The sequence below is a fragment of the Aspergillus saccharolyticus genome (genome assembly GCF_003184585.1).
Source record: "Aspergillus saccharolyticus JOP 1030-1 unplaced genomic scaffold BP01scaffold_18, whole genome shotgun sequence".
Taxonomy (NCBI): Eukaryota; Fungi; Ascomycota; class Eurotiomycetes; order Eurotiales; family Aspergillaceae; genus Aspergillus; species Aspergillus saccharolyticus.
The window spans coordinates 467,449-490,391 of record NW_020290628.1 but is presented as its reverse complement, the minus strand read 5'-3'; the positions used below and the strand labels follow the sequence as shown (position 1 = coordinate 490,391).

General features: G+C 29.1%; 2 protein-coding genes across 2 annotated transcripts; one reads left to right on the top strand and one right to left on the bottom strand.

The window, feature by feature from the left end:
- Positions 1-17,024: 17,024 nt before the first annotated feature.
- BP01DRAFT_416432 (uncharacterized protein) lies at positions 17,025-19,156 on the top strand (the record flags this gene model as incomplete). The annotated part of the gene is made up of 4 exons (XM_025579197.1): positions 17,025-17,117; positions 17,170-17,582; positions 17,649-17,906; positions 17,943-19,156. Exons 2-4 carry the CDS (start codon positions 17,279-17,281, stop codon positions 19,154-19,156), a joined length of 1,776 nt encoding a protein of 591 aa, XP_025430784.1. The 5' UTR covers positions 17,025-17,117; positions 17,170-17,278.
- Positions 19,157-19,776: 620 nt separating this feature from the next.
- Positions 19,777-22,372, bottom strand: BP01DRAFT_297926 (AMP deaminase; the record flags this gene model as incomplete). Its single annotated transcript, XM_025571898.1, has 2 exons — positions 19,777-20,901; positions 20,957-22,372. The coding sequence occupies 2 exons, from the start codon at positions 22,370-22,372 to the stop codon at positions 19,777-19,779; spliced, it is 2,541 nt and encodes an 846-aa protein (XP_025430783.1).
- Positions 22,373-22,943: the final 571 nt, after the last annotated feature.

The window sequence follows — 22,943 nt, the reverse complement described above, 5'->3', positions numbered from 1 at the left end:
TAATTAAGAATCTCTATAGTTTCACAGGGTCTCTATTACTAATGCAGCTGATATCTATACTATATATTATAATTAGATATCTATACACTTAATTATTATATTTAGGCTAAGTATCTTAACCTAGAATATCTATATATAGATAAGATATTTAAGGTTCTTAAGATTATTAACTATAAGAACTATATTACTACTAGGTAGTATAGAACTAGTAAGAATCTTATAATAAGTAATTATCTTATTCTTTATATTAATAATACTTTTATTAATATAGTCTATCAGGGCTTTATTATTATACTATAGTAGATTGACTATAGAGTCCGCGGTCTTGTGTACATGGATAATAAGATTCTTAGTGAGTACTAGCTGCACTGGTAGACTACTTAAGCTGATTGACTTATCTATAGTATTAGTTATATTAATTTAGGCCTTAGCAAGCCAGTTGCTTATATATAACCCAGAGGTGGTAGTAGCAACTGCATAGTAGATAATATTAATATACAAGTATATCTTCAGTATTTCTATAGAAGTAGCAGCCGTGGGCCTAGTACTAAGGGTATTTATAGTTTTAGTAATCTATAACTACTAATTTTTTTATATTTAAAGAATATTTTTAATTTTCTTAAGATCTTTATAAATAGTATCTACTAAGGGCGCCTCTACAATCTAATTAGTAAAATTAATAAGATTTTTAATTAGTAGAAGAAAAACTAACTTTAATAGACTATTATCTATTTTTCTCTACTCTTCTTTAAATTACTTAAGGGTATTGTTAATGACTATTATATATATATATAAATTTTTATAATAGTAGTTAGCCCTGATTTGAGGCCATATTGGCTTTCTAGAGGATGTTTTAGATAATATTAAGCTGTTACACAACCACAAGGGTTGGAAATACTATTAAAAAGCGGTAGATTGATAGAGGATAGAGTTATATATAGTCTTCTACTCTTCCTGATCGATAATTCAATGGTGGCGTGCTGTTTGGTGTAGCTGGCGCGGTTTTTTTAGAATATAACTATCTGTAGAAGATAATTTAAGTAGATTAGTATTATAAAATAAATAAAGAATAGATAAGAGTAGTAAATATTAAGTAATATTTATAGTTATATTTCTCTTCTCTATAATTTTCTTCTATATAATAATAGTAGTTTACTAGTTAGTAAAAAAGAAAATAATCTAGTTAATGATTTTAATATATAATATTTCTATGCATTATAGATAAGATATTAGTAAATAATATTACTATAGATATTTTAAGTATTTATTATAAGTAAATTAGCAACTAGATAGCTAGATTACTATATAATTTAGATCTATTTAAAAATAAGATATAAAATATAATTATAGGATTATTTCTAGTATCTACTAATATAGTACTTTAGAAGTAAATCTAGAATCTCTACTATAACTTATCTAGAAGATAATAATAATCTTTAGAATCTTATTTATAATATTAAGTAGTATAATTAAATAGTAGTTCTTAGACATAATATAATTATTCTTATTAGACTTGTAGATAATAATAGTAGTAGAATAATAAAAATACTAGAAATAATTGTTATTGATGGAGTTCTCAAGATTCATTATGATCATGCTGATATTGTTGATTCCTAAGACTTCAAGACGATCGCCGGCAGGGAAGAATCCCGCCCAGGCGGTAAGACAGGCGGTATTATAACCACCGGTAGAGCATCAGTAAGCTCAACTGCCAGGCTCGACTACCACAGACGCCGGTTATATAAGATTAATATCCTTAGAGATTACTATATCTATAATACAGAGAATAATAACAAAAGATATTCAGAGTAGATAGTCTTAATATAGTAGAAAAGAATAAGTAGTAATAAAAAAATAAATAGTAGAATATAAATATCTTAGTTATAGTAATTCTTAAATATACTAATAAGACTAGGTAGATTAATATTAGATAATTATATCTATATATTATCTTTAGCTTTATAACCTTTCTACTATATAAGATATTAAATAATTAGGATTCTATACTAACTATAGAATACTATATATTTACTAAGTATAGTCTCTACTTTCTTGTAATTATTCTTATCTAAGAACTTCTTATTAATTATCTTAGATAACTTAGAAAGTATATAACTATATATATTAGAATTATTAATATAATAAGTAGATTTAAGCTGAACTACTAATATAACTAGATATATAAACTAAGATATAGATAAATCTAGATAGTATACTTCTTATCTAATCTTCTTAAGAATAGTAAAAGATCTAGTATACTACTGATTAAGTTTCTACTTAATAATAGAGTTGGATACTATAGTATACCTCTTATATAGTTATAGATATACTTAGTTACTAGGTATAAATATTATAGGCTTTTAATAATAATTATAACTATTCTTTATATATATAATAGTATACTTTAATACTTCTTTTATATTATAATAATATCTAAAGTCTTATATATTAGTATCTACTAGATATATATCTAGATTATACTTTCTTAAATATAAAGAATATCTTAGTTATTCTATATCTTAATCTTTTATAGTAGATAGAATAATAATCTTAATATAAGAATAAGAAGTATTAGTAGAGGTATCTAATATATTATAAGGATTCTTAGATATAAAGATATTAGTACTAGGAATAGAATTAGGAATAATAATAGAAGAATATTCTAGAATAGCTTTATATAATATAGTCTTTATAAGATACTAGAGTTAATATAGTAAGATACTAAATATTAGCTAATAAGAATTTTCTTTTATAGTAGATAAAGATATTAAATTAATAGCTAAGATAATAGAGAAAAGTATTAATAACTATAAATATTCTTAAATTACTCTATATCAAAGTATTACTTCTACTATCTAGATTATATATTCTAACTATCTATTAATTTAAGAATAAGTAGTAGTACTATAATACTACTTTAAATTCAGCTTAGAAAACAGATCTTTCTAGAACTTAGATATAAAGTATATATCTTAGTTAGAAATAAAGTAATATAGAACTCTCTAATTATAGCTCTATATATATTTAATTAATATAATACTCTACTATTTTACTATCTATATTAATTTACTAGACTAGATTAATCTATTTTATATACTTATTAATAATTACTAGTAAAAAATCATAATTATTAATAATAGAAAGAAATATAAGAAAATCTATTATAATAATATAGAATAGTATAATAGGAATAATAGATTATAATACTCTATACAGCTTATATCTTTAAGTATTATTCTAATTATAGGATAGATAGTAGAAAATATAGTCTTTTAACTATTTATAGTCTTAATAAATAGAGAATCTATCTAATTCAAGAATATACTTATTATATATAAGATAATTATTATTATTATATATAATCTTAAAGATCTCTTAAATTAATAATTATAATATATATAACCAGGCCTCCTCTAATATAAAATACTTGTTATCCATAATATGCTTAGAGTAGATATTATTATTATTATCTTTTTTAGGATTAGTAATTACTTATCTAATATTAGTATTATAGAATATATACTTAACTATATAGAGCAAACTGTCTTTTATTATATATAGAAGATATACTTCTAGATTAGATTCTAAGATAGTAATAATCTTCTTAGTATAGAGATCCTTAATATAACTATTAATTATTTATCTTTTAAAGTTATTACTAAGCTTAATAATATAGATAGAATATATATTAACTAGAGTATCTTCTAGATTATATTCTAGTATAGTATATATTATGCTTTTTCTTAGAAGATAAGATAGTATATCTACTACTATATTTAACTCTCCTGACTAGTAAAAGATAAGTAGATGAAACTATTATATATATTAAGATACTCTAGCTAATTTTAGGTTAAGATACTTAATAGATACTATATTAAATATAGTCTATTTAGAGATTCTAATAGTAGATATATAGTTAGTATAGATAATAACTACTTTAAAAGAGACTTATATTAAATAATAAAGCTTTTAAAATATCTATACTAGATAAGATATCTCTAACTTAGTTAACTAATAGTTCTTTTTAGCAGAAGTTAGTATTTATAATAGAAAGATAATTAGTAGTACTAATATATAAATAGGTGGTTTGCTAATATTATTATATATAGTATTAGATTTAATATAATATACTATAATATCTATTCCTTTTCTAGATATTTTAAGATCTATATATAGGTGTTTAGTAGATATAAAATATATAAGATACTAAGAATTAGTAAAATTATTTTATAATATCTAAAAGAACTAAAGTTCCTCTAGTATTAGATTAGTCATTAGTATCTTAGAAGTATAGTTAGTATATAAACTTTTACTTAGATATAATTTAAGTATTTATATCTTTCTATCTTAGAGCAGAGCTACTTTCTATATATAGTAAAATATATAGTAATATAACCAACTAGTTAAACTAAGAAAATATTCAAGATCTACTAGAATTACTAAGAAGAAAAATATCTTAATTATCTTAATCTTTAATTTAGGTATAGTTAACTTAAGAGTATTAACTCTCTATTCTAGTAGAATAATAAATAGAAAGCTTATATAGATTTTTCTAGATTCTAACTTTAAATTTATATTCTTAAGATAATAAAATACTATAAATAGATACTCTATATACTTCTTAAATATTCTAGAGTAGATAACTATATTATCTATATAGATATAAGTAAATTTATAGAATTACTTTAAAATTAGATCTATCTAATATTATATAAAAGAAACTAAATTAATAAATTCTATAATAGTAATATAGAAGATCTCTTATTCTCTCTATATAATTACTATAAGTTAGTTTCTATAATCTTTCTATATTAGCTATTAGTAGAAGTAGATAATCAGATTAAAAATACTAATATAGTAATATTCTTATACTATAAATAGAATATCTTCTTATATAGAAATAGAGTATAGATCTGGCTCTATCTTCTTATTTACTTTTTATAAATTAATAACTATATATTCTTTTACTTATCTATTAGAATACTTCTAGATAATAAAGATAAAATAGAATATAGAAGTATAGCTAATTATATATAATATCTTTTCAGCTTTATATAGAGGATTAAATATCTTATTAATAACTTTCTAATTTATCTTAGGGACTTAATAAATATAAGGTTTTTACTTTTGAAACTTCTAGTCTTTCTTAAGTAGAATATATAATTAATACTCCTTAGATATATTAGCTATCCTAATATTTAAGCTATCAGGAAGTATTTATATATTATATAAGATTAGAACCTTCTTAAATACTTAAGTAAGAACTAGATCTTTAGTATAGATAACTATACTATTTTTTATCTTTCTAATATAGTTATCCGGCTGGTTGGCTATTTATAATAGAGATTATATAGATTTAGAGACTTTAAAAGATAATAGATTAAATAAATTAGAGTTATCTTTATAGATAAACTATCTACTATATATTTATAGTTAGTAATCTCTTAGTATTCTTAGAATTACTATACTTCTAAAAAACTAGCTAGATAGAAGATGGGTTAGTCTTACTAGATATAAGTATTAATATATATACTAATACTTTAGTAATATAGAGGTGATAGTAGCTATTAATAGTATCTACTTATAGATTTAATAATAGTATCTCTTATATATATCTAGTAATATAAGATAGATTAATTATTATAGGATAGACTAGCTCAGCTATATTATCTCTAGCTGTATATACTATTATATAGTTATTATTAGTAAGAATACTAATATATACTTAATACTCTAGTATAACTAGACTAGATATATTATTAATAATCTCTATTAATAAGAAATTAGTATTAACTAAATATAATACTAGTAAAATACTAGTTGAATTCTTTAACTTAAAAATAAAGTTAGTATCTAAAAGCTTCTTATATACTTTAACTAGTATATAAGCTCTTGAATATACTAAAATAACTATAGATTATATAGTATAGATAGAAGTATTAATTTTATCTATCTTTATTATTATCTATACTAGAATAATAAATCTATAATAGGAATAGATAACTATAGTCTAATTTTAATAGTTAATAACTATACCTTTATATCTAATTATATTAGTTCTAATAAGATAGTTAAGGTATAGATCTTCTACTAGATAAGCTTTTATTATAATATAGATAAATATAGAGATCTATATAGTATCTATAATAGTAGATATTAATTTAGGTATATTAGAAGAATAAGAGAAAAATATCTTAAAGATAATATACTTCTTTATTTAATAACTAGAACTAATATTAGTAATATTAAGAGGAGTCTTTGTAGATAATATAGAAATACTAATAGATTATAATAGCTTAGTATTAATAATAGTAGAAGAGTATCCAGTATTAAGATATACTAGAATATATAACTAGGTAGTATATAATCTGACTTGTACTATAGCTGATCTCTATATATAGAGAGGCACTTCTAATATAGTATCTTTCTTATAGTAGTTAGATTTAATAATAGTAAGAATATTAGAATTATATATAATTAGTATAATCTCTAGTATCTTTAGTTTATAATTCTTAAGATATTTATATAATATATTTTAACATAGAAAAAGTACTCTATAATATAAATAAAATATAGTAAAGATATCTTTACTATAAATAAATAGGATTTCTTTAATCTTAATATTCTTAGTAAGAAGTAGTTATTTATAAGAATTAGAATATAGAGTATCTTCTACTTTATATATATAGACTTCTATTATATATATCTCTTTATACTCTTTAGTATAGAGATTAACAGGATCCTTAGGGAGTTTCTTAATAAATCCAATAGATTACTGGGCAATATATAAGAGTTTATATAAGAATCTATAGATCTGGGTTATAGTAGAATAGTAGTCTATATAAGATGGTTTGTATAGAGAAGTATAGTTAAATTAGGGATTATCATACTAATAGAAAGGATTAGGGTATTCCTAGGGTTTAGAAAGAGTAGAATCTATTATTATAGTATAGATACTACAGGTATTACTATTACTAGGTTGATTATTTTAATTATAATAATAATCTAGTTAGTTATTATAATTATTATAGTTAATTTAGTTATAGTAGTTATTATATTAGTTACTTTAATTATAGCTTTAAGACTAAGAGTATTATTCTTATACTTAGTATTATAGCTAATTCTATAACTATCTATTATTTTATTCTATATTCTAGTTTAAGGGGTTCCTATTCTACTATCTCTAATATAGTATTAGGTTTTGCTAATACAGTTGAAATAGTATTGTCTAGTTCTATTACCTCTGGTAGGGGATAAAACACGGCTATTATCTAAATAGCTAGTATAGACTTAGTATTAGATTCTAAATTAGATATCTATTATAATATCTATTACTATTAGTAAATCTATTATTACTATAATTATAATTATAATAGGTTTATCCTTGACTATAGGATATAGAATATTCTGAATAAAAATTTAAACTACTATATATATTAAAATAGTTGCTTACTTCTTTATAAGTAATATAGACTAAGTCTTTCTAGTTATACTACTATTAATTAAGTTGCTTGAGGAATAGAGTTATAGTTATTATTTTATATAGTTAGATTATATTTATTCTTAGATATAGATTAAGTTGATTCTATATATAGATAATTTAATTAAATATATTATTAATCTATATAGCTTAAGTATAATATATTATATCTTAAGTAAATTAATTAATATATCTATCAGCTTAAATATCTTATAGACTATAGTATATAGTATTTAGCTTTATTATAGTAGTAAATATATTTAATTTAAAGTACTTCTTAAGCTTCTTAATCTATTCTTTAATTAAAGAGATATAGACTATAAGATACTTCTTAGTATCTATAAGACTAGATATATACTAAGTTAATATACTAACTTATAAATATATTTAGAGATTACTTTTTACTATAGCTTTATTTTAATATTCTATTATATTCTTAATATAATTAATAAATATATATATATTCTTATAGAATATATTATATTATACTTGTTTTATAGCTTTATTACTAGATATATTAGAATAGAAGTATCTAATTTTCTCTAGCTTCAGCTCCTTAATATAAGTAGCTTAGATAATATTCTAAGGTGGGATATCTTACTAATACTTATACTCTGGGAAGTCTCTATTATTACTACTAGAAGAATTAGCGCTGAGGGGTCTACTAATAGAAGGATTTCTACTATAAATAAAAGGATTATCTAGAGCAAAGACTTTCTACTATCTAGGAGAATAAGACTAATCAGTACTAGAAGTATTATATATCTATTTTAGAGTAGTAAGATATTCTAGAATCTCTTATAGAATATCCTCTATATTATTTAATTCTATCTTCTATAAGTATATAATATTTAGAGGTTAAATATATTAATTCTATTAATTATATTAATCTTATTAACTAGTAGATTCTTATGCCTATCTATCTTATATAGATAAATTTAGATTTAAGATAGTACTTAATAATATAGATTAGTAGATAACTTACAGTACTTAATTAGAGTTACTATTAAGTCTAGATAAACTAGGATTATTAGCTTAAGTAGATATTCCTAGTATCTATTATACTACTAATAATTATTTATATTTTAAAGTAGTTATTCCTGGTTGTTCTAATCCTAGAAAGACTCTAGATAATAAGACTATTAATAATAGAAAAGCTTATAAATAAAAATAGAAGTAAACTACTAAATATTAATCTTCTAGTTATATAGTCTAGATATTAAAATAAGATTATTAGTAAAAAGAATTATATATTTAGTTATTAGTACTTCTGGTCTATAGTTTATTCTAGTATAGTAGAGTTATCTTTAGTATAATTATCTTTACTAGTATTAGTAATAGAACTAATAAATAGATATAAAGAACTATCTAAAAACTCTTTTAAAAGAGCTTAGACTAGATTATATATAGATATATCTTCTAATAGTTCCTTAATAATAGAGACAGGAGGTATAGTTTTAATATAAGATTAAAATATACTACTAGATATTCTAAGAGATATATATAAATAAGATAAAGCTAATATAGATAAACAAGTTATTAATTATAATTAGATATTACTAATAGTAATCTTAGACTTAATATAACTAAGAGGTAGTTTCTACAAGTATAGATTTTAAAGCTACTTAATATAGAAATTAGATATAAGAAGATATTTAGTCTTCCTAAGGAATATATAGATATTCTTATTTAGAATAGACTTATTAATATTCTAATCAGAGAGATATAGAAAGTATCTTATAGAAGATAAAGTTAATATAAGCTGAATAAGATATTAGACTTATATTAATATATTAAGATCTAGAAGTCTAGGAAATATACTTATAGAAGTATTAAAGAACTGAATAATCTAATAGATAAGCTCTATTATTGATATTAACAGCTATATATCTAGGTATTAATATAACTAGTCCGGATCAACTATAGACTAAGGAAAATCTAATATAATAGGATAGGAAAACATAATATAGTAAATAGAAAGAAAATAATATTAAAGATAGAATAAATAATTAGATAGAAAATAGTAAATAAGTAATAAAGATAATTAGTAGTAATATATAAGTAAAATAGATCAAATAATCTATAAGATAGATAGTAGGGAAGATAGATATTATAGTAACTAATAAGAATTATAGGCGCAAGATGTAACTATAAGAGGATAAATAATATTAGATTAGAATATCTAAGATAGTAAAGATAAGTAAAGAATATAGAAAGACGAAAAATAGTATTAAATCCTTAGAATATATATAGAAGATGTCTGGATATTGACTAAGGATATACTACTATATATTATTAATAAAGTTCTTAAGATTTATTATGATTATATTAATATTATTGATTCCTAAGACTTTAAGACAATCACTGGCAGGGAAGAATCCCGCCTAGGTGGTAAGACAGGTGGTATCATAACCGCCGGTAGAGCATCGGCAAGCTCAACTGCCAGGCTCGACTGCCACAATAATAGTTTATATTAAGATATATATTAAAGATCTTACTTTAGATATTTTCTAACAAAAGAAAAAACCTACTAGAGAACTAGATTAGATAAATTTATTAGAAGTAAAAGTCTTTCTAGATATAATTTATCAAATAATTTAGTAGATCTTTTCTAAAATTATCTAAAATATTTTATAAGACTTAGAATATTTAAAGTCTTTAATATTAGTAAAATCTATAGTATCTATAACTAGAAATAAGATCTATTAAAATAGTTTAGCTTTAGTCTTTGATTCTTTAATTAATTTACTAGTTAGTACTTATAGTACTAATATAAATATTAAATATATATCTTTTTATATATAGATCTAATAGACTAATTTCTAAAATCTTTTAGTAGAGTATTCTTTATCTTCTATTTTCTCTGAATAAAGCTAATACTTCTACTTAGTAGTCTATTAATAAAATATATTATAGACTTAGCTATAGACTTTATAGTCTATATAATAATTAAATTTAGTCTACTACTTTATTTACTATATTTAGTACTTTAATTTCTTTATTTTCTTAATATAGCTAAACTATATAATCTATAATTATTTTTATTAATATAGTAGCTTTAGTAGCTATAATTAGAATTCTAATAAGATTCTTCAATATAATATTAATAGTAATTAGTCTAACTAGTTAGTATATAAATAATTATAGCTATAGATTCTTAACTAAGACTTTTCAATAGACTTATTAATTAATATTTAGTTAGTCCTAGTACTTTATTATAGAGATAGATATAGAAATAAAATTAAATATAGTATAGATTAGTATATAGTTAATACTTAGCTACTAGTTCTTCTATAAATAATAATAACTAAGATATTTACTAAGCTACTATATAATCTACATAAGATTAATTATAATATTGATATTATTTTTTATATATATAACTACTCTTTTAAATAAAAATAGTTCTAAATTCTTAATAGTAGTAATATTAGGTAGCTAAATAACTATTTTATTAATAGAATTATCTTCTAATAGATTCTAAAGTAGATGGTATAAATTAAAATTACAAAAAACTATATATTTATCTAGTTTCTATAATACTATAAATAATATTTTTAAAATTAGATTCTTCTTCTTCTTATAAAGATCTTTATTTTCAGACTTAGATATAAGCTTAGATTTATTAGTTTTATTATAATTATTATTCTTACTAGACTAGTATATATTATAAATATAAATATAGCTGATATCTATTATTTATAATATATAAGAATAGAGAAACTAGAAGTAGTATTAGATTATTTATATCTTTAGATTAATATATCTACTTATAAAGAAATAGATATATAGTAAAAGATCTATACTAGATATTAATTTTATAGCTAGATAGAAATAGTCTCTTAGAATCTAACAGTATATAATTAACTAACTACTATAGTAGTTTACTTAGAATTCTTAAATAATAATAAGTTCTATATTCTATATCTTCTTTATAATATTATTAGATTTCTAATAGTTTATCTATATAAATTTAAGCTATTTATAATAGCTATTTATTACTAGTAACTAGTAGTCTTAGTAGAACTAGTAGTATTAGAGATAAGAATATTAAGCTTATTATTACTACTTTTATCTAATAAATTAATTATAATATTAATTATAGTAGTAGTTTATAGATTTTATACTATCTAGAATATTCTTAAGACTATATACTAAAGCTACTATAGACTTTACTATAGTCTATACTAGAGTATTATCTATAGAGAGACTTTAATTATAGATATTAATCTCTACAATCTTCTAATTATTCTTCTTACAATTTTACTTTAGCTATTTACTATAAAAGATTTCTATCCTAATAAAAATCTCTATATCTAAGATCTCTATAGTCTTTAGTTTTATAGTTAATTTATAGTAGCTTTTACTATAAGTTATCTTAGTCTTAGTCTTTATAGTTAAATAGTTATAATTATACTATAATTAAACTAGTTTAGAACTTAGCTTAGAAATAGTAATAACTAGCTTAGTTAGAGTAGTGGCTTTACTACTACTAATAGAGAGTTTAATATATAATATAGATATATTTAGCTAGTATTATTAGATAGTCTTAAGATATTTCTTCTTAATATATATATAATTAAAAATGAAGTACTTTAAGCTATAGTTTATATATTTAGTATATATCTTATTATTCTTAAATATATAGTCTAGTAATTTATATAATTTAGTATAATATATATAGATCTTATTTCTTTAGTAGTATTACTTGATATAGCTATATCTCTGGTATTTAAAATACTATAAGAGCTATTAATTATAATTATAGTAGTTAATATTAAAATATTTACTATTAAATATAAAGTATCTATAAAGAAGAGTATTTATTATATTTAGATTATTAAGTTTAATTATTAATATAGAAAAATTACTCTTTTTAGTAATAGTTTTCTATAATTATATTTAACTAATATATATAATCTTAATGGATATTATAGTTAAATAGCTAGTATTAGTAGTCTTAATTCTTTCTTTTAAGAATCTTTATGATTTTATAGAATCTTTATTACTGATATAGCTAATATCTATACTATATACTATAATTAGATATCTATACTACTTAATTATTATATTTAGATTAAGTATGTTAATCTATAGTATCTATATATAAATAAGATATTTAAGATTCTTAAGATTATTAATTATAATAACTATATTACTACTAAATGATATAGAACTATTAAAAATCTTATAGTAGATAATTATCTTATTCTTTATATTAGTAATATTTTTATTAATATAATCTACTAGAGTTCTATTATCATATTATAGTAGATTAACTATAGAGTTTATAATTTTATATATATAAATAATAAGATTCTTAATAAATATTAACTATACTAGTAGACTACTTAAGCTAGTTAATTTATCTATAGTATTAATTATATTAGTTTAGATCTTAGTAAGTCAGTTACTTATATATAATCTAGAGATAGTAGTAATAACTATATAGTAGATAGTATTAATATATAAGTATATCTTAAGTATTTCTATAAAAGTAGTAGCTATAAGTCTAATACTAAGAATATTCAAAATTTTACTAATTTATAGCTACTAACTTATCTATATTTAAAGAATACTTTTAATCTTTTTAAGATTTTTATAAATAATATTTATTAAGAATATCTCTATAATCTAACTAGTAAACTTAATAGGATTTTTAATTAGTAAAAGAAAAACTAATTTTAGTAGATTATTATTTATTTTTCTACTCATCTTTAAATTACTTAAGAGTATTATTAATAACTATTATATATATATATATAAATTTTTATAATAATAGTTAGTTCTGATTTAAGACTATATTAGCTTTTTAAAGAGTATTTTAGATAATATTAAGCTATTATATAATCATAAGGATTAGGAAAAACTATTAAAAAATAATAGATTAATAGAGAATAGAGTTATATATAATCTTCTACTCTTCCTGATCGATAATTCAATGGTGGCGTGCTGTTTGGTGTAGCTGGCGCGGTTTTAGATATTAATATATTCTAGTATATCTTAGAATATCTTAGTATTACTAAATCTTCTATTATAAAGTACAAGAAGTCTTATTATACTAATACTCTTAAAATATTATATACTAACAAGCCTTGGACCCTCGCTACGCTCGGTATATGGAAGGGTGGGCTGCCTCACAGGCTTTCTTACAGGGCCGTTGGCAGGGCTGTTCCTCACAGGCTTGCTCGCAGGGCCGTTGGCAGGGCTGTTCCTCACAGGCTTGCTCGCAGGGCCGTTGGCAGGGCTGTTCCTCGCAGGCTTGCTCGCAGGGCTGTTGACAGGGCTGTTTATAGGGCTGTTTTGTAGACTGCCTCACACTTACGCGCTCGGCTGTAGGGCCGTTGGCAGGGCTGTTCCTCGCAAAGCTGTTCGCAGGGCTGTTCCTTGCAGGCTTGCTAGCAGGGCCGTTAGCAGGGCTGTTCCTCGCAGGCTTGCTCGCAGGGCTGTTGGCAGGACTGTTAGCAGGGCTATTAGCAGGGCTGTTCCTCACAGGCTTGCTCGCAGGGCCGTTGGCAGGGCTGTTCCTCGCAGGGCTGTTCGCAGGGCTATTCCTCGCAGGCTTGCTAGCAGGGCCGTTGGCAGGGCTATTCCTCGCAGGCTTGCTAGCAGGGCTGTTAGCAGGGCTATTCCTCGCAGGCTTGCTCGCAGGGCCGTTAGCAGGGCTGTTCCTCGCAGGCTTCCTTGCAGGCTTGCTCGCAGGGCTATTAGCAGGACTGTTCCTTGTAGACCTCCTCGCAGGCTTGCTCGCAGGGCTGTTAGCAGGGCTGTTCGCAAGCTATTTACAGGGCTGTTTGCAGGGCTATTAGTAGACTTATTAGTAGGCTTACTTGTAGGCTTCCTCACAGGGCTTTTCGCAGGGTGGTTGGTAGAATGGTTGGCAGGGTAGTTGGTAGAGTGATTGGCAGGATGATTAGCAGGGTGGTTTATAGAATGGTTTGTGTGGGTAGAGTATTAAAATTATATAATTTTAGGGCTAAAAGTATAGAAATTTTGATGGAGTAGAATTGCTAAGTCAGCTGGATAAAAATAGAACAAACTATTTATATAAGAAAATACTAAAATTAATATTTAAAAAATCTAGAAAAATCAAAGATTAGAGATTCTAGACTCAAAGTAGCTTTAGACTATAGTAAAAATTCTAATCTATTTATAGAACTATAAATCTTTGAAGAATATTAAAATTGAGTCTATAAAGCTTATATATATAAAATTTCTCTTTTTTCTTAATATTTTACCTATTTAGACAAGTAGGGCTACAAATTTAATATAGAATAAAAGATAGAATTTTGCTATATATTTGAAGCTTATTTTTAGAAAATTATATAAAGAATTGACTGAGAAACCGACTTTTTAATTAAATTGTGTTATTTTCGTATATAATAGTAGTAATACTCTTAAAATCCTAGTCTATAGAGTATGTAGCTCAGATTATAATAGTAATACTTTAAATATTAGAAGAAGTAATATTAATAGTAGTTATTATAGTCTAATTCTAGAAAATATTATAGATACTCTAGATACTCCTAGTAACAATAATAATATTTCTATAGATCATAGACCAATCCAGCTTCTATAGTATCAGCAAAGATATTTACTACCATTCTTAATTATCTTAATAAGATCAATTCTTGTATAGATAAGATATCTAAGATAGAAAGAAGTAGAGAAGTAAAAAAAGTTATCTTATTCTAGATAAATAAGAGGTAATTCTCTAGATTTAAATTCTGAAAATAATAGTTTATTAGATCACTTATCTTATTCTTATTTAGATTATATATAATCTATATATTCTAATTAAGTTCTATTAGACTACTATAAATATATCTCTAAGTAATACTCTATTTATTCTATTTAAAATATTAATATAGTTAAGATAATCTATATTAAAGATCTTAAACTAGAAGAAATTAGATTCTTTTATTCTAATATAAATCATAAGAAAGTTATAAAACAACTAGCAAAGAAGATATACTATAAGAATACTATTATATGTATTGATAGAGTAAAGAATATAGTTTAGTATTAAGATGAATTTATAGTTAAGCCTAATCTATAAGTATATATATATAGTACTGTGTTATAGTAGTATATAGAGTCTTACTAACTATAAGAAGTATCTTATAGTTTAACTATCTCTTAAAGGTAGTTGACTTACTAAGCTTGAAAAGTATTTTAAATCTAATCTATATACTATGAAGTTTAAGCTTAGTGTAGTATTTTATAGAATATTTTTAATTATTAAGTAGATTATTATATAGAATAATTTATAAATGAGTTTATTTAATATTCCTATACTATATATACAAATAATTCCTTTAATTAATTAATATATATATAGAACTGTCTAGATTCTTATCTTTATATATAGCTAATTCATTTAACTTAATATACTATAGTAGGCGAATTTCTTAAGCAACTAGATAAGTAGTAATATAACTAGAAAGTACTAGTATATATTATCGAAAATAAAAGTAAGTATAGTAATATAATCTATGACTAAGAATTTTATAATAAGTATAACTTCTATAGGCAGGAATAAGAGTAAAAATATAACAATATCCAGAGATTCTAAAATAACTTTAGAACTAATAAAATATATAACTTTAAAAAGCTATAAGAATCCTAGAATTATCTCTAAGATTATCAAAACCAGAAGTAATATTATCTATAGATAAACTAGTCAAACTAGTAGAACTAGTAGTAGCAGCCCAGATCTTTTATATCTTATAAAACCTGTCATAGTCAAGATATTATCTAATAGACTATAATAAATCTATCTTAAGATAGTTAAATAAAAGATAATTAATAATTATAGAACAATAATAATCAAAGTAATAACTAGAGAAAAAGATAATATTAATTCTATAATACTATACTATAATTCTACTAAAGATAGAATATCTACTAGTAAGATTACTTTGTAAATATATATATTATAAATACTACTATTATTAGTCTATTCTTATCTATAGAAAAGATATATTATACTTAAGATAAATATCCTTAAGATACTTAGTATACTATCAATCTCTACATTAACAATTACATTAAAGATACTAGATAGTAACACATATACTATTCTAATATTATTGTTATTGTTGATAAGGAAGGATTCTACAATGGATATTCTAGCTAAGGATCTGCTTAAGATAGAACAACACAGCAGAATGATATCCACCATTGACTACTATACTGCCTGCAATGGCGGTTCAACCGCAGCTTACATTAGACCAATAAAGTTTTATGGCTTATCAAGAAATGGAATCAATACATCTGCAATACACCGAGCATATTAGTGCGGTGCAATAGCTTTTGGGACACAACTCTTTAATGGCTGCTCCCAATGGATATTACTAATCTAGACTGTGCTCAAAATACTCAGATATGTATACTCATCATTCTTTAAAACTTCAGAAATATTCCAGAGGGGTTTAGTACTGTCCTTTTCAATAATCCCTATTCTGGGTTAGGTTGTGTGTTTGGTATACCACCATATCAGCAGTGAGTTCCTTAGTTATCATTTTCCTACTTTACTAATATGCTACCTGGATATGTACCCAAAGCTTGGGGACTTATTGCTATAGTTTCCCAATTACGATATGTTTATTTTTCCCGTCACCAACAGTGCCTCCTGATAAGTATCACTCAATATTCTTTACCATAAACCATACTAACATGACCATCAAGCCCATGTCCTCCTAGCAAAGAGCACAAAGAAATATATGACACCGAGACGTCCAGGAGAATCCCTCCTTATCCTAGAGCCAAGACTTAGATTCCAAGAACGCCGTAATCATGCCCAAGCAAACATCGGCCTCCCAACAAAGGACAAGTAGGTTCCAGCCGGAACTTATTGAGACCTCATCACGCAGCTCCAAAGAAGGTCCATCAAACAGTCAAACTGCACAAGCTCGATTAGCTAGCCAACGGCACTCAGACAGACAAAGAACATTTACAGAACGCAGAGAGCATCCGATCAAACTCTATGATGATGCAGAAAGAAACCGTTCCCTGCAACAGATATGGTGCACAGAAAACACACAGGCAGTGGCCCTGCACGAACCGAGCATACAAACAGCGCAAGATTCCACCAAAGTCGGTAAGCATACTCCATCTCAGTTAATCGAAGACGAGTCTGATCAAACTGGTCATGAATACTGCCTAGGGTTCAGAAGGTTTCCACCACAGCTCATGGAAACAGACACGCGCTCTTTTCGGCGAACGGACACGCTCTCTCAGGAAGGTCGTAAGCAAAAACCACAGCAAGAGGCTCTCAACCTTCTTACCGCGGTTGGCGATGTCACGTACATTCACAGACACTTGGCACATGAATCGCGATTTTCATACATGGCCCTACGTCAGCGGCAAGAAACGAGGAGACACTCCTTTCGCATCCCTAATCTCCCTGCGATTCCTTCTAGTTGTAGCGGGGCCTCTGACACCTCTGATACTTCATCAGTCCCTGAATCGCCTCATAGAGTCGAGAAACACAACAAGGCAGGCCTGAACAAATCCATCAGCTTGGGAGACAAAAGCCCAGAACTTCTCTTTACTATCGCAGCCATTACAGCAGAGAAACAACTAAAAGAGCAGGCACTGGCAGCTTTTCCAAACGAACAAGATCATCAGCCCGTTGATCACTTTGCAATTGATAGAGAAGACGAAGAGATTTACAGCAATGAAGTGACAATTCCTGCTCACTTTGATGTTTCCACTTCACGCGCTCATCGACGAACATCGTCAGCAGATCTCTCATGGGAACTTGAGTATATGCGCCGACACAAAGAAGAAGCCGAGATGAGTGATCGTGCAATGGCCCGAACCAGAGGGTCGCCATTCTCACCGATGAATGATGTACACTCACTTGGAACTAAGCCGCAAGTCACGCATCAAGACAATCGAGTTAAAGGTCGTGATCTAGCGACGGTGAAAAGCGACACCACTCCCCGAATGCTCGGAGAAGATCTTATTTTCCCCCAGAGCCTGTCGCCCGAATCGACAATATGTGAGGGCAGCAACATTCAACACAACGTCACGCGCAATAGGCTCTGTGGATGCTCTGGTCTTTGGTACGGGCCTGCTGGTGCTCATGACAGGCCCAGCAACGGCGGCCTTTGGAAGGGTACCTGCCAACCCCAAAATCCGCAACAGACTCAATCACCGCAACAATCAGTTGTATGCCCTGTGCCACAAAGATACAAGACATCTACACTCCAGCCAAGCGATGCAGATCATGCAAGGACGAATCGGCCAACCCAGCGCGGTCCAGGGGAAATTACTCCGACTATCTCTATGGCAAACCAAGACTTCCGTCACGAACCTCTCGAGTCAGAGTTGCACGACGGTCTAGTCACCCAGATATATAATTATCTTTCGCTGGGTTATCCCTGCGTCGCCCGTTATTTTGATCACGAACTTAGCAGGATCTCCGGCATATCGGTTGCAGATTTAAGACAGGATGATTTGAAATCAGATGCGATGGGGCACGTCGGCGTTTCCGACAGTCTCTCTAAAGGCGCAGACACCTCAACAGGCATCTGCATGCGCTGGAGGGCCCTACAATTGTACATCCTTGACTGGGCGAGGGAGAGGCATCGGACCGGATACCTTGACATGAATGGAGAACATGGAGCATGGGGTGTATGTGAACGAAAAGGGAGCTGGGCTGTCTAAAATTGGTAACAAAACCATCAAGCACGACCCACAAAGTTGTCAGTGGAATGCGCAAGACTCCCTCCATCACGTCCCACAGAGAAAGGCTTCCGGACGCAAATATCCATTCGGTGCTTAGTACACAGGCAAAGTGGATGGATTGGGATTGTACGTCATGGGGATCGGGCATTAATCCTATTGCTTCCACTCATCAAAGCTGAACCAGCATACTGCTTTAGGCGACCCTAATGCTGCGCTCCATGTGGGACTTGCCTTGTTTGCGCACGTACTCTTCGACCGATACCCCAGGGATATTTCTGGTTGATCGTGTACTCTTCTCAAAGAATGGCTTTGAGGCTAGATCGCAATGTCGACCAACCACTGTCAGCAATTTACCGCAAATCGTTATTGCTTAACCCGCATCTATAAGTGGAAGATATTATTTCCCTATTGCTTTCGTACGATGCAGTAATAGCTTACCCAGTGGTCGCTTGAGGCCACATCCACTAAGTATAGCTTAAGGCGCAATGTCTGATTTCGTCACTGACTCATCAGCCAATTTGACGCAATATTGCTCAATTCTGGGAATAGTTAGTGAATTCATGGCATAGAAGATGGAAAGAAATAGACCGGAAGGAAGCCTACAATGCAAGTTCCCCAAGCAATGTCTCGTGTCTGAAATGTTCACGTATGTCAGGAACATTGCTCTTGGCGACATTATTTCCCATGACCCCCGGTGCGGAGCAATTGCTGCCAAGCCATCTTTTCTTTAGAGAGAGCTCGAAGCCGCTTTGCTCAACGGAATTCTTCGCAAGTTCGCACATGTCGACCGCACTGAATTTATAGATCTGCGCGGCTACTGAATATTCCTCAATTAGTGGTTCTTTGGTAAAGGCAAACTGCAAGGGGTCATCAGTAGACAAGGAGACATTGAGACCTCTCCTGAAAAAATTGGCGCACGGATTTTTGTCATACGTAAGAAACAATGCGTTGTTACTGAGAGGTGACATGGCAATCCCTATCTGATCGAGATAGAAGAGGTACTGAAGCAAAGGAACTTTCCTCAAGAGGATCCCATGACTGATACTGTGGCAGCAAAGAAAGCCGACGGCAAGATGATCGGGATCGCCTGCTTCACCACAATGTGGCCTCAAGACGAATGTGTTGAAACCGCGATGCTTGCGCCAAGTATTCAGAGAAGCGATGTTGGCGAACATGAAATAGATCCAGTAGCTGTATGGTGGATTCTGTTTGGTGTTCCACTCTCTAGGAATGGGATACTTCCGATAAAGCCGTCGCTCGGCCTTACTTTCATCGTCAACACTATCGAATCCAATAACTCTCTGAAGAAAAATGTGTAGCTTAGGGTGTGAAGATGGGTTTTGAGAAACTTCAAAAAGCGGTTTGAAGACATTCGTTATCACCTGCTCAAAATTCTCCATCATTCCGCTCGACTTATAGACATCATAGAGACGAGGAACCTGAATGAGCCAGCGAACGTTCGGGGAAAACAACTTGTTATCCACAACCCAGGCAGCAAGCTTGTCCCATTCGTCGATTGACCTCCCGTACACGGAGATGCGCCACTCCACCATTTGATATTTGCTGGATTCCAGGTCTGAGATCACTTCCTTCGTTATCTCGGCCAAATAGCGCCCTTTGATAAAATTATCCGTTTTCAAGAAGATTTCTCGCAGGCGGGATTCGCCAACAGGATTGTATTTCAGATTGAATTTGTCAAATCGATGAAAAGAATCGGTGTGTGCCTAATCAAGACGTCAGTGATGGAGCCAGAATCATGATCAGGCGACTGAAGCATACGTGCATATCGAGTGTATCGATGCTGAGATCATAAGCTGTGAGATTGATGCTTTCAAAAACTTCCCTCAATGTCAAATGTTTGCCATCTCGGAACAGCACAACTTCGTCCGGTGACTTTTTCATCTTGCTTTTAATGAAACGAAGCAGATGCTTCTGATTCATGCATGCGGAGTGGTGCACATGCGTGTCCACCTTCCGAACATTATAGAAATCCCTATGAGGCACTTTCTTGCTGTCGGCTATTTCCTGATACTCGTTTAGAAGTGTATACAGTTGAAACTTCCCTTCAAGGTAAGAGAGCCGCTTGAATGCAAAACTTTTCGCAGGCCCGTCAGTCGATATATCAGTGACCGCATCCAGGTCCATGTAGAAGTCTCTCAAGGATGGGATTCTAACCGCTGGTTGTCCCATTTGTCGAGCCGCATCACTCTCATAAACTTGATATACACTATTTTCATCCAGTTCGATAACCCAGTCGGATTGTCCAGGTAGCGGTAGGCACTCGGCCATGTCGAAGTCTTCGCCTACATCCTCACCCATTTTTCTCTTCTTGTAGTCAGCCCGTGGACGATCATTGACCATCCCAAGATCTTTGTCATCATCCCATGCTGGCTCGGGGGGCGGAGGGTAGATCTGCCAATTGGGCGCATCCTTAGGGTTATCGTCAGGCCCTTGTAAGGATAACTGTACATATCTAGCCCTTCGATTGAGCAGATCCTTAATTTTGCGACATATGACATCCAGATCTGAGGCGATCACATTGGCGCCCGGCGAAACATGCATGACGCCTTGGACAGACCCGAGTCCATCTCCCGGACTCCCCAAATTTCTTGGATCTTCTAGAATTTGTTTCTCGTTAAAGGAGTGCAGATTAGAGTGTGGTTTGGAAGCCAGCTGCTTATGCAAATCTTCAACTCCTGGAATAGCAAGAGGTGTGTTGGAATTCTTGGCGGTTGTTGCATGCCGAACTAGTGGAGACGGTTGTTTTGTTAGGCCGGGACTCGCGGACTCAGCGGTATCTCTGGCTATTCCTGCCGTATCGACGATGTCCTTTTCTGCTGGGAAAGTCTGTGTGCATGTAGTTGCTGCTGCCTTAAAGAACTGATCATTGTCTCCACTACTCCGACTAGCGAGCTGATGCTGTTGATAAAAAAGCTTTGCTTCTGTGTGGCTCATTGACTTCTCGAATGCGTAGTCATATGTCGGTGTTTTTAGCTGTATATCCCTCGGAAGAATATCCTCGGGTGTTTGTGGAGGAGACTCTGTGAGATCTAAATTATTTGCTCCAGTGTCGTCAGCAACATGAAGGGACGAGTGGGAGCTTGTTCGAGGCAGAGACTCCTTGTTTGATGAGTCTGAAGATGCGTTGGCATTTGAAATCGGCCCAAGAGCTTCGTCTAGGCGTAGAGAAGCCATTCTCAACTTTGCAGCACACTTTGATGTGCACAATCGTACTGTCACAGTGTTGTAGTACTTGCTTGGAACCTTGTTGCTTAGTTGGTTGGACTCTCCCGTATACGCTTTGCAGAGTCCAGACACTTGCAAAATTCGTGGCAGGCCCGAAAGTGCTCACCGCACCTGTTCAGCGCCCAGTGTGACTGGGCAAATATTATTAAGCAGACACCCGAGGGATTGACCAACAAGCGATAACAAAGGAAGAGTGTTGTTGCTTGCAGGTCTATGTCTAGCGAAGGGTGTTAGTATAGGCCTATACACAGATTATTTGGTAGATTACAGGATTTAGACTTCTTAACCTGGAATGAACTCGATTGCACTCTTGGGTCCATGGATATAGGCTGTGACTCGAATTTGCGGATAAGGGCTACCATCGCCTGACCGGAGGCAGGACATTAGACAGAACTTCAATTGTGTAACCTGAATCTACATTTGGGTATTTACTATGTACTAGTATGGTAGTCTCAAACTGCTCGTAGTATCGAACCGGAGTATTACAAGTAAAAGCTAGGTAGTAGTAGTCTGTTTCTCC